Source organism: Budorcas taxicolor, chromosome 13 (assembly GCF_023091745.1).
Source record: "Budorcas taxicolor isolate Tak-1 chromosome 13, Takin1.1, whole genome shotgun sequence".
In the NCBI taxonomy this organism is placed as follows: Eukaryota; Metazoa; Chordata; class Mammalia; order Artiodactyla; family Bovidae; genus Budorcas; species Budorcas taxicolor.
In genome coordinates this window covers 73,386,798-73,400,676 of record NC_068922.1, presented here as the reverse complement: position 1 = coordinate 73,400,676, position 13,879 = coordinate 73,386,798, and the positions used below count along the sequence as shown (strand labels likewise).

At 43.4% G+C, this 13,879-nt stretch overlaps 1 protein-coding gene across 1 annotated transcript; it reads right to left on the bottom strand.

The window, feature by feature from the left end:
- Positions 1-9,979: 9,979 nt before the first annotated feature.
- Positions 9,980-12,438, bottom strand: LOC128058017 (antileukoproteinase-like). Its single transcript, XM_052650396.1, has 4 exons — positions 12,324-12,438; positions 11,317-11,478; positions 10,752-10,895; positions 9,980-10,008 (listed from the first exon to the last, which is right to left on the bottom strand). The coding sequence occupies exons 1-4, from the start codon at positions 12,436-12,438 to the stop codon at positions 9,980-9,982; spliced, it is 450 nt and encodes a 149-aa protein (XP_052506356.1).
- Between the last annotated feature and the right edge of the window lie 1,441 nt (positions 12,439-13,879).

The window sequence follows — 13,879 nt, the reverse complement described above, 5'->3', positions numbered from 1 at the left end:
GGGAAGCCCTCATGTTGGTTAACAAGGGAGAATGTTCCCATATTACAAGCCAGCATTCAAGGATGGATTTGGAGCTGAGAAGCAATAAATTCGAAGCTCACACAAACCAATTAGAATAAAGAGCCTCCAAACAGTCCCCTTCACATGCAGGAATTTGATTTATGTCATAGGTGACTGGCAAACCAGTAGGGAAAAGAGAGTGTTTTCAATAAATGGCACTGGGGCAAATGGTCACCTCCCCGTGCACATTTTCAGAAAAGAAGGAGAAAGAAGAGAAACTTGATCACAACCTTTCATAGCATGCAAACAGTTCCAAGTAGACAATATAACAGGCAAAGCTGTAAAACGTTTAGAATGTGATACAGGATAATATTTTCATGACCTCAGTATAGAGAAAGATTCTTTAAAGAGGACACAAAAATACTAATCATAAAGAGATTGGTAAGTTTGACTATAATAACATTTAAAATTCTGTTTAACAAAATATCCTGTTAGGAAAAGGAAAAGGTGAAACACAGGTTCACCGATTGCTCCCTGCTTTTCTGACCCTGGGGCCTCTAGGAAGCTAGGGGCAGATGAGGGAGGTTGCTGCTATTTAGAGGCATGGTCCTGGGGAAGTGAAGGCTTCCAGGTACCCGAAAGGTCTAGATTGGACAGTTGAGGACTCCAAGCCCCATTTCATGGGAGCAGCACTTATTTCATAGAGAGAATGTCCAGGCTGTCCTGTCCTGCCCTTTTCTATTCCACCCCATCCTAGCACTACTCTCACACTCCCAGATCATAACTTTTCTTAGGTTCTGGGCAGGTGCTAACAGATCAAATTTTCTCATGAAGCATAGGTCCATGCCCCTAGAGATCCATCTCCTATTGCCTAGTGATTTTTGAGAAATCACAAATTCATGTGCCTATGAAATTCATAAAGGTTTTCAGTTATGCCTGCATGTGTGTTTCTACAAGCCTGTTGTGTCTTTGTGACATGCCTGCTTGTGACTCAGAGTGTGATCCATAGACCAGCAGTGTACTTATTTGGGAGCTGGAGAAGTATAGCATCTCTGGCCCCATCCTAGATTTATTAAATCAAAATATGTGTTTTATCATTCTTATACACATTCAAGTTTGATAAGCCTGGCATACCTGTTTGCAGCTGCCCAGGAGAGCTTATATTTTATTTAAGAGAAAAGGTCAGTACTCAGAGGCTGGATGCATTGGATTACATCTGCATGTTTATGGGCACACTTGTGTGTCTGTCTATGTGTGTTGTGTATCTTTTTCAAAACAGAAGAGCGCTTCCTAAGGGCTGATTATAGCCCAGGGACTCTGTAAATTCTTTATTTTTTTTTTTAACTGTAGAGTAACCATCACAGGTTTTTAATTTATTATTTATTTTGGCCACACTGTGAGGCATGTGGAATCTTAGTTCCCTGTCCAGGAATCGAACCAGCACTCCCTGCAGTGCAAACATGGAGTTTTAACCATTGGACCACCAGGGAAGTGTCCACACTGTAAAATTCTTAACACCATCATTTATATCCTCTGCCTTGTTTGAGTTTCTTGAAGGCCTTGGGGAAAACAGAGAGTAGGGATGATTGGTGTTGAAAGCCTTAAAAAATATCCAAACGCTTTGACTTGGTACATTCCACCTCTAGGTATCTGACCTCAGAGAAATCGGAATTAAAGAAAACATGACTCATGCAGAAGGATTTATACATACCCATAATCGTTAATAGAAACCAAGAACTGGACACAACTGGTCTGTCCAGTGGAGTTACAGAAATGACCACAAAGCCCTGAAGAGGACAACAATGTGATCATGAACTGAGGTCAGCTAAATAATTGTTTCCTGAGTGGACTTTCCAAGCCAAATGCGCGTTGTGCCCGAGAGTTGACAGACGTGGCTCCGCTCTGATGAAGGTCAAGATATTGATGAAGTTGTATGACATCGGGAAATTGTTTTGTAACATAGACCAGAAAAGAGGCCATGAAATATACAGCTGAAAAAATGCGCTGGAAACAAAACAAGTCACACCTTCCTTCCAGATGAAGGGTGGGGAGGAGGCAAGAGACCTGCCTGAGACCTCGGACAAGAAGCCTGGGCACGTGGTCCTGTGAAAGCCTTGGCTTGTCTTCTCTATAAACTGTTTCTTATTCCCCATAGATTGCGAGAGTCACCATTCCAAAGGAACAAAAGGGCTGCTTTGTGAAATAAGGTCAATGCTTGGTGGGGGAGGATGGCTTTGCAAATTACAGGCAGGTTTAGGAAAATGTTTCTCTTTGTGTAGATTTAGCCTACACAATCTGACAAATGTTTATCCTTCCGCCTGTCATCTCACCCACCCAGTATTCACTGGACATGCGCACAAATCAAGATTATCTGAATTGAGCAGGTAAACTGTGTTGGGTCAGTGCCCACTCTGGATAATTGTGGGAAACATGGAATGCTAAAGACCTCACCAGATCATCCCGCTGTATCCTTTCCTTATCTCCAGCAAGGGTTATTCCAGACTGAGGACCTCAGGCTCAGGGAAATACAGTCCAGCCCATGTATGATCTTGCAGCAGAGAGAAGAGGCTAAGCCCTGAAGGGAAATAAACTTCTGGGTTACACATATGCTGAAGAAGCAGTGGTACTTCCCCAGTTTTTTTTGACAATGATCACTTTCTAAAAAGGAAACTCTTATCAATGAATTTAAAAATAGTTATATCTAGAAATTCCTTCTGCTTCCCTAATTCTTTTTCTTTTTTTTAAAAGATTTAACATTTTTAGAGTACTTTCAGATTCATAGCAAAATTAAGAAGGTACCAGGTTTCCCTGGTGATCGGTGGTTAGAAGTCAGCCTTGTAATGCAGGGGACACTGGTTTGATCCCTGGTCTGGGAAGATCTCATATGCTGTGTGGCAACTAAGGCCCGGCACCACAGCTACTGAAGCCCGGGTGCCTAGAGCCCTGATGCACAAGAGAAGCCACAGTTGGAGAGCAGCACCCGCTCGCTGCAACTAGAGAAAGCCCACGGGCAGCAACAAAGACCCAGTGCAGTCAAAAATAAACCAGTAGGTATTAAAAAGAAGATGCAGAGATTTCCCATATACCCCATGCCCCTATACACATGTATGCTGCTGCTGCTGCTAAGTCACTTCAGTCGTGTCCGACTCTGTGCGACTCCATAGACGGCAGCCCACCAGGCTCCCCCGTCCCTGGGATTCTCCAGGCAAGAACACTGAAATGGGTTGCCATTTCCTTCTCCAGTACATGAAAGTGAAAAGTGAGAGGGAAGTCGCTCAGTCGTGTCCGACTCTTAGCGACCCCATGGACTGCAGCCTACCAGGCTCCTCTGTCCATGGGATTTTCCAGGCAAGAGTACTGGAGTGGGGTGCCATTGCCTTCTCTGATATACATGTATAGCCTCCCTTATTATCAACATCCCTCATCAGAGCGGGGCATTTGTTACCATCAGTGAACCTACATCGAGACGTCACAATCACCCAAAGTCCATCATTTACAGTAAGGCTCTCTCTTGGTGTACACATTCTATGGGTTTGCACAAATGTATAATGACATATATCAGTCATTATAATATCATACAGAGTATTCTCCAAGCCCTAAAAATCCTCTGTGGTCTGCCTATTTATCTCCCCTTTCCCAATCTCTGGCAACCACTGATCTGTTTACTGTCTCCATAGTTTTGCCTTTTCCAGAATGTCACAATGATCATTTTGCCTAATCTTCCTTAGGTTTCCTGGAAAATGGTCTCAGGGCAGATGCTTATGTGCAGGAGGTTTGCTAGGAGTATACCGAGAAGCAGCATCTGTGAGAAGTAAGAGAAGCAGGGCCGGGGAGAAGTGGGATTGTGATACATGGCAACCAAGGCTCAGCCAATTCCCTGGAGAGCTCTGAGTGGGTTGGGGGGGAGGGTCCTTCAGAGGTGCCCTGAATCAAACTGTGGAGCTAGGCCTTTGTACCCCAACATCAACCAGTGAGTGGATACAGATTATCCCTGGGAATGGGGTGTAACTTTGGATGAAACAGCTCACTATGGCCCAGGGAAATTCCCAGGAGGGACTCATCTGTGAGTGTCAGCAACACCCCAGCCACAGAGAGAATGAGTATCTTCATCCCAAGGGTATCTGACAGCCCACTACAGTATCCACTATATAATTTGAAAAACAAAAAAAATTAACTCGAAATAAAGAAAAAGAATAGGAGGCTTGGAGATAAAGATACTGAGCTCCACCAGTGACTTACTCTATGATCTTAGGCATATCTTTTCTTTGGGTCTAGGTTTTCCCATCTCTACATCAAGGCAGGGTTATTGGACTCACTGGGACACTCCTAACTCACAAGCACCATGTGAAGCCCCTGCCCTGGATGCTGACCACAGGAGCTGGAGAAGATGGGCCTGAGAAGAGGCTGAGAGGTGAAGAAGGGAACCTGTCATCACAGGGAGGTCATCAGACTTGATGAGGGGGCCCACCCCACTGGGACTTTCCCTCCAAGCTGCATCTATGAATCATTAGTTCGTAAAATAGCAGAACAAAGTGGAGCCTTAAAGTTCAAGGGGCTCACCCATTTTTATACAAGGAGTCAAGGAACATGGCCAGTGTTACAGGCTGAGTCAGCAGCAAGCTGGGAATCAACCTCTGTTCCCGAAACCTAGTACATTTATTGGTACACTTATTTATTCACTGGTTTCTCAACATCCACATTGCCTTTTCCTTGAGAGACTGAGTCAAAGCTTGTTTTGGTTCAAAGAAAGAGATGCCCCTCAAGCTAACTTCCCTGAAAGGAGAGCTATGTGAAAAGAGTTGGAATGAAAGAAAATCTGCCCACCCTCCAGCATTCTTAAAAAAGGAAGAAACCAAGGGACTAGTGATTTGAGCACAAAATTCTGTCAGTCAGTGAAAGGTAGATTCAAAACTGACCAAGAGGATTGGAAGGGCAGACATTCTTTTAAAACAGTAAGGCAGAAACAATTAGCCCTATGGTCCAAATATTTCATTTTAGATAAGCTGGTTGACAGTAAGTTCTAGCCAGAGTGGAAGACCGCTGGGAGACCTCACTATTCACAAAAGTTTTTTGATTCCTCCCTTTTTCAGAGCCATGTCTCACTTCCTTCCCCATGCCAGGAATGGCTGAGCCCAGAGTTCCTACCTTTCAATTTCTGCAGAAACCAAAACCTCTAACTTCTTTAGGAGATACCTGAGTTACAGGCATACATAGACCTAGCCCTGGGAATCTAATTGTTCTTCTCACAGATATTTTTTTTCATGTAAGTTTTTTTAAATTATTAAGTTATAAGAATTATTATCAGATACATAATTTGTAAACATTTTCTCCCATTCTGTGTGGAGTATCTTTCACTATATTGATGCTATCTTTTGAAGCACCAAAGTTTTAAATTTCAATGAAGTTAAATTTATCTCTTCTTTCTTTCAGTGTTTATGTTTTCAGTTCAGTCACTCAGCTGTGTCCGACTCTTTGTGACCCCATGAATCGCAGCACGCCAGGCCTCCCTGTCCATCACCAACTCCCGGAGTTCACTCAGACTCGAGTCCATCGAGTCAGTGATGCCATCCAGCCATCTCATCCTCTGTCATTCCCTTCTCCTCCTGCCCCCAATCCCTCCCAGCATCAGAGTCTTTCACAATGAGTCAACTCCTCGCATGAGGTGGCCAAAGTACTGGAGTTTCAGCTTCAGTATCATTTCTTCCAAAGAAATCCTAGGGCTGATCTCCTTCAGAATGGACTGGTTGGACCTCCCTGCAGTCCAAGAGACTCTCAAGAGTCTTCTCCAACACCACAGTTCAAAAGCATCAATTCTTCAGTGCTCAGCTTTCTTCACAGTCCAACTCTCACATCCATACATGACCACAGGAAAAACCATAGCCTTGACTAGACGGACCTTAGTCGGCAAAGTAATGTCTCTGCTTCTGAATATGCTATCTAGGTTGGTCATAACTTTTCTTCCAAGGAGTAAGCGTCTTTTAATTTCATGGCTGCAGTCACCATCTGCAGTGATTTTGGAGTCCCCAAAAATAAAGCCTGCCACTGTTTCCACTGTTTCCCCATCTATTTCCCGTGAGGTGATGGGACCAGATGCCTTGATCTTCGTTTTCTGAATGTTGAGCTTCAAGCCAACTTTTTCACTCTCCTCTTTCACTTTCATCAAGAGGCTTTTTAGTTCCTCTTCACTTTCTGCCATAAGCGTGGTGTCATCTGCATATCTGAGGTTATTGATATTTCTCCTGGTAATCTTGATTCCAGCTTGTGCTTCTTCCAGCCTAGCATTTCTCATGACGTACTCTGCATATAAGTTAAATAAAGTTTATGCTTTGGATGTCTTATTTAAGAATTATTTGCCAAAATTTGCCTCTATGTTTTATCCTAAGAATTTTACAATTTCCTTTTAAAATTTATTTAACTCAAGGATAATTATTTACAATTTGTACAGGTATTAAACTAGCACCCTCTCCACTATCGAAAAAATCTCCCTCTCTTTCCTACTCTTAATTTTAGAGCCTTTGAAGCATTCTACAGGGGTTCTCATACGTATCTCCTGCTGCAAACCCTTAGCTTTCACCTTTCTCCAATTTGAAAATTTAACTTCCAGTTCCATATTGTAGCCACTGGATACAAACAATTTCTAGTTTCACACAAGATGGTTTTTGAGTTTCTATTTCATACTCTCCATGTTAGGTGTTAGGTGTGACTTTTGGAAGGAAAAAAAAAAAAAGCTTTTTTTTTTGAGAAAGATTTGTTTTGTCCTAACATTGGATACTTGAAGTACCTAGAGTGGTGGCAATATATATTCGTTTTATTTTCCAGTAGTAAATCTTTTAATTTTTAAATTGGAGAATGGGTGATCTACAATGTTGTGTTAGTTTCTGCTGTACAGCAAAGTGAGTCGGTTATGCATACACATATATCCACTCTTTTTAGCTTCTATTTCCATATAGGTGATTGGAGTATTGAACAGAGTCCTTTGTGCTATGCAGTAGTTTCTTATTAGCTATCTGTTTTATATATAGTAGTGTGTACATGTCAATCTCAGTCTCCCAATTTATCCCTCCCTGCTTTCTCCCTTGGTAACCATAAGTTTGTTTTCCACATCTGTGATCCAATTTCTGTTTTGTACATGGGTTCATTTGCACTATTACTTTTTAGATTCCAAATATGTGATATCATATGATATTTGTATTTCTCTGTCTGACTTACTTCACTCAGTATGACAGTCTCTGCTGCTGCTGCTGCTAAGTCGCTTCAGTCGTGTCCGACTCTGTGCGACCCCATAGATGGCAGCCCACCAGGCTCCCCCATCCCTGGGATTTTCCAGGCAAGAACACTGGAGTGGGTTGCCATTTCCTTCTCCAATGCAGGAAAGTGAAAGATGAAAGTGAAGTCGCTCAGTCGTGTCCGACTCTTAGCGACCCCATGGACTGCAGCCTACCAGGCTCCTCCATCCATGGGATTTTCCAGGCAAGTCTCTAGGTCCATCCAATTCAGTTCAGTTCTGTTGCTCAGTCGTGTCCGACTCTCTGCAACCCCATGAATCGCAGCATACCAGGCCTCCCTGTCCAACACTAACTCCCAGAGCCTACCCAAACTCATGTCCATTGAGTTGGTGATACCAATCAACCATCTCATCCTCTGTTGTCCCCTTCTCCTTCTGCCCTCAGTCTTTCCTAGCATCAGGGTCTTTTGCAGTGAGTCAGTTTTTCTCATCAGGTGGTCAAAGTATTGGAGTTTCAGCTTCAACATTAGTCCTTCCAATGAACACCCAGGACTGATCTCCTTTAGGATGGACTGGTTGGATCTCCTTGCAGTCCAAGGGACTCTCAAGAGTCTTTTCCAACACCACAGTTCAAAAGCATCTATTCTTTGGTGCTCAGCTTTCTTTATAGTCCAACTCTCACATCCATACATGACCACTGGAAAAACCATAGCCTTGACTAGACGGACCTTTGGTTGGCAAAGGTCCATCCATGTTGCTAAAAATGGCATTATTTTGTTGAAGTATTAAATCTTGAAGATAAATAACCAATTTCCATAATCAGCACTACCTGTCTCATTTTAAATTCCTCTTCTATGAAAGAAGGTATCATCCTGCATTTGGTGTATATTCTTTGGTGTATACTCCTAACCAGCTTGATATTTTATGTGCAACTTAAAAAAATATTTATTTGTTTATTTGGTTATGCCAGGCCTTAGTTGCAGTCCTGAGATCTTTAATTGAGACATGCAAGCTCTTAGCTGTGGTGTGTGGGATCTAGTTCCCTGACCAGGGATCAAACCCAGCCCCATGCACTGGGAGCATAGAGGCAACCACTGGACCACCAGGGAAGTCCCTTTATGTGTAATTTTTAAATATAAATGAATATTTCATTTTATACATTGTATCACCAATCTTATTTTCCTAATAAGTTTTCTGTGATACGTCTCCATATTGATTCCTATGAATTTATTTTTATTTTTCTATAGCATAGCAAGCATATCAAAGTATGAAATTTAACTATTTCACAAATGCAGGCCATCTTGACTAGTATCGGTTTCTGACTCTTTGGAACAATCTTATACTAAACATCCTAATACATGTATTCGATTCCCATTGGCAAATATTTTGTCTTTCCTCTGTTTCTGAAAAGAAAATTGCTAAATGATATATGTAACTTTTTAATTTTCTTAGGTATAACCAGATCACTCTTCCAAGTGGTTGTACCAATTTACATTTCCATCAGCAAACTATTTAGAGTCTCTGAGTGTTTATATTGTTGCCTTTATTTTAAGACTATTTATTTGTTTATTTTACTTTTTTTGGCTGTGCTGTTGCTGTGTGTGGACTTTCTCTAGTTGCAGCGAGTGCAGTCTACTCTCCGCGGTGCGCGAGTTCTCATTGCAGTGGCTTCTCTTGTTGCAGAGCACAAGGTCTAAGTGCACAGGCTTCAGCGGTTGCTCCACAGCACGTGGGATATCCCTGCACCAAAGATCAAACCCTGAATTGGCAGGTGGATGCGTACCCAGTGGGTCACCAAGGAAGACCTATAATGTAGACTTTTCATTCTTGCCATTCTGATAAATAAAAAATGGTGTCTGGTTGTTTTAATTGGTTTTTCTTGTAACTAGTGACATTGAAGCTCCTATATATCTATACACAATCTGCTATAATGATCTCTTATTTGATTGTCCGTCCTATTCCTAGTTCATTTTTTTCTGAGAGGTTGGCTGTTTTTCTTACTGATCTGTAGAAATTCTTCACTTATTTTTCTGTTTCTTTGTTTGTGATAATCATTCCAAGTATTTACTTCTAAGCTCTCATTTCTCTTTCAACTTTTTGTGTTTGTCAATTTTGCTCCTGATGTCATCAAACGTAATCATTTTTTAAAGTCTTTGCACCTTGCTTACCCTGAGGTAAGTCTAACATTTGTTGAGCAACTACTATGTAATGCTCAGTGAGCTATTCCTTTCATATGTTATCACCTCTAATCCTGATAACTTTATGAAATTGTCATTGCTGTTATCGTTTCCATGTTACAGATGACAAGACTAAGGGTCAATGGAACAAACGCATTGCCCAAATCTACAGAACCTGTAATCTATGAATGTAAGATTTAAACCTGTATCTGCTTGGAACCAAAACACTCTCTTCTTCCGATCGCTATTTTATGGGTTTTTGGAGAAACCCCGCACATTCAGACATTTTATTCTTCATCTCACTCCTTATACCCTAGTCCACATTCAAAAGAGTCAAGAAAGATGGAAATGCAGAGAAAACCTAGTACATTTATTTATTCACTGATCAATAGGCATTTCCTGTCGTGTGCCAAGCTTCACATTGGATGCTGGGGATACATAGATAAAACAGGCCAGATCTTGTCCCCAAAGGAGTATTGGTCACAAAACCACATCTTGACCAAGGTGCTTTCATTGTTTTCCAGGCTTGCAGGGTGGGGAGTAGGGGGAATCCCCAGAGCACACAGACCAGGAAGTCCTAATGTTTTTGACCTGGAAAGGATGAATCTGTAGAAAGAAAATAAAGTGGAGCTTCAGCACAGGAATTATTTAAGTGACCCTTATATCTGTTCCACCAAGATGGTCCTTCCACCACCAAGTCCTAGGTCCCTTGGGATAGGTAGAGAGCATTGTGCTGGAATCGTTGAAACAGTGCTGGCCTTTGATGTAGGAATCAAGACAAAATCCAGGCTTTTCACAGGCTCTTTTCTGATAAAATCAGGGTATTGGGCTAGATTGACATCTATGCATCTTACTAGAGTTCCCTGTGGTTCAAGATAACTCAGCCAATCGAGGCCATAACCATAGCAACATTCTCTGAATGCAAACAGTACTTCAAGTCTTAAAAATCACTTTTACATTTAGTATCGCCATGGATATAATTGCGTCCATTTTACAGATGGGGAAACTGAGGTCGAGGATGAAATAGTCAGTTGCTCATAGTCACATAGTCAGTCAGAGGCAGAGATGATATTCAAAGATAGAACTTTTGCCTCTTGTATCACTCTCCTTCCTCCTGCCTTATTCCAAGAAGCTTTCCTTCCTAGGACCCAGCACGGCCTGTCATAGGTGCCTCCTGGGACTTGTCTAGAGAACTCTAAGGGGTGAAGGTCACTGAAGCGCAGAGGATCTGCTTGGGGAATGGGGAAGTACTGGAAGATGTCAAGCAACCTCTTTCACATACAAAGGTACCATTAGGTTGAGAGCATATTAAGGTCTAGGGGGATGCGGAGCTTGCTAGATCTTCTCACCTTTCACCGGCAGGACACATGAATTCCCACACGGACCCCTGCAGCACTTGAAACCATTCAGGCAGTGGCTGTCATCCTGGCAGATGTTTACAGGGTTGGGCCTCTCACAGTGGCCAGTGACCACCGGACACTTCCCAGGAGTGACTTTAAGTGATGAAAACAAAGTCACAATTCAGAGGCTTTGCCCCTTGGCACATCACCCAAATTCCCAACTCCATCTTCACCCCATGCATGGAAACTGGTTCTTCCCTACCTTCAGGATCCAATCTGAGGCTGGTGTGTGTCCTAAAGAAGACTCCCTCCCACCAACGGGACCCCAACTAGTGTCTGACATACGTGTGTCTGATAGACAGACTATTCATGAACTGACTGACCTGCTGGCTGACAGGATCACCAACTGGCCTACTGTCTACCTGAGAAAACAGAGCGGGTAGAGGGGGTAGAGAAGCCCTGACTCTATCCCATCCTGCACCCCAGTTCAGACGAGCCCCCTCCACTTGCCCAAGAAGCATGTCCTCAAGCTCAGACCTCCCTGATCCCCCTTTCCAGGACTGGACTTCCTCACCTGGCTTTGACGTGTCTACAGGATCCGTGCATTTGATGCCACAAAGACCCTGGCAGCATTTCTGCCTCTTCGGACACTGCCAGTCACTCTGGCACTCAGGGGGTTCATATACAAAGCACGGCACAGGGCGGACGAAAGGACAGGCTCCAGGTTTGCCTTTTTCTGAAGGGTAAGAACAAAGGAGGAAGAAGCTGGCACTGAGTCAAGATCACAATCCTCCAGAAGGAACCAGGTGAGGAGAGAAAGCCTAACCCAAGTAGCTGACCTCAAAGGGAATGAAGGGAGCCATTAGGATTCCAGTTTCAAGGCCGATGTGGGACGGTGGCAAGCTCAGCCAAACCCTCAACAAAGAGGGAGTCAACGGAAGAGAAGGTATAGATGGTGGTGTGCCACTAAATCTTTCAAGAGGGAGACTTTGTGGAGTTTGCCAGTTTCCCTGGTGTAAATATTCCCACTGTTCCTTATTTCAAGCTACCAATGTGACATCTACTACCTCACAGAAGTCTTGAAGATTTCACAGTCAGCTACGGCATGTCTGTATAAGTCAGCTCCAGGGAGGGCTGAACAGAGTTCATGGCCAGGTATCCCTGGCCCAGGGCTGGGAGGGAGGCAGAGACAGTGACAGCAGGAGAGGCCACTCATTTGAGATTAAACAAAAGAGAACAGATCAACTGAGAAGCAAATAGAAAAAAATAGAGAGTGACCATTAATAACAAGAACAACAAAATTAAGAGAAACAGAGAACAATTTGGAAAATTAAAACAGATAGTGACCAAAATAATGTGACAGAGAAAAAAGAAAAAACAGTAAAGAAGGAGATATAGAGAAAGAAAAATAAGAAATACAGGGGCTTATCTCTGGATGCACAGAAACTCTCTTAGTTGAAGTCCTCAGAGACATGCTTGAAATTAAAGACCATAGGCCATTGGAAAGAGGGCTTTAAGACAAGCCCCCAGGGCTAAAAAGAAGAGGTTATTCCCACGCTGAGCCATCACTGACTTTGGTACCTGGGTATGGCCTGAGAAAGTCCAACTCACGTTTGGGAGCACCTTCCACAGTCCAGGGCATCAGGAATCCAAAGGCAAATATCACCAGGAAGACAATAAGGCTGCTGGACTTCATCTTGAGGGCAGGCAGGGCGGTGGTGACCAGTGTCAGCCTCACCCTTTATACCCGCTCTGATGGGTGTGCTCCCACCGAAACAGCCCTGAGTTCTCTCAGCTGCTATTTCTTCAGCAGGAAATTCAGGTGAGGACAGTGACCACGCCATCCAGTGTTGCTGGCTCTTTCCTGCCCTTAGGCAAGAGCGTGAGGACTAGGAAGGGGAATGAAGGAGTTGGAGGGGGTGGTGTCAGAAAGCCTCTTGGGAACACGTTAGGGGACCCTGAATCACCCTCCTTGGGGAAGAGTCAGGGAGGGGCAAAGAGGGCCAAACAGGACGTTACAAAGGAGCTGGTTAGAAATCCGGAACCATGGCCTCTGAAAGTGCCATGACTTTCCCACACTCCGGGGCTCTGGAGGATTGCCACATTTGTTACCACATTACCCAGAGTCACTCCCTTCCCTAAAGGGCAGGTGACATCTTTTCTCATTCTCTCCTGACTTATTACCATGTATAATTGCAGTGCCAGTCACACAGAGAATCTGCTGAATGACAGGTGGAGAGGGGACAGCAAGGAAAACCTCTTGGGGCTTCAGCTTTCTCAGCTGTGAAGTCGGGATAATAGTAACGGACTAGATCACAGAGGGGGAACTTGAGTTGAAAAGAGTGGAAGGAAGTTGAAGAAGAATGAACACACTACCTGTTAGCTGAATGGAAGTGAGACTGATGCAAAGTCAATCACGTTGGAGCCCTGTTTCCTGAGACAAACCGATGGGGCTCTTCTTAGCAGTCAGTTGAAGAGCCAGTTGAAACAGGTATGTCATTTCATATGCTCAAAAAAATCCTCTCACACCCCAGAGTCATCCTCACTGGTCTTGCATGATCATAATGGACATTTATTGTACACTGGCTACATGATGAGAAGTTTAAACAATTCTAAATAGCAAAAGAAATCCTCTTAAGGTGAAACCAAGAAAAAAAATGCATGAAATACACAAAGTAGAATGTAGGAAAGGAAAATAAGAGAGTCCTCATGATGATGGTGACAGAAAATCCCAGAGTGAGACCTGAGTGCCAGAACAAACTAGAGGTTATGTGGGGAGAAGGAAGCTGGGAGGGACAATACAGGGGTAGGGGACTAAGTGTGCATGCTAAGTCATTTCAGTTGTGTCTGACTCTTTGTAACCTATAGACTGTAGCCCGCTAGGCTCCATCTGTCTATAGGATTCTCCAGGCAAGAATATGGGAGTGGGTTGCCATATCCTTGTTCAAAGGATCTTCCCAACCCAGGAATCAAATCTGTGTCTCTTTCATCTCCTGCAAGGGCAGGCAAATTCTTTGCCATTAGTGCCACCGGGAAACCCAGGGGGACTAAGAGGTACAAACTATTATGTACAAAATAAGCTACAAGGATATATTGCACAACCTGAGGGATAGAGCCAATATTTTACTATAACTATA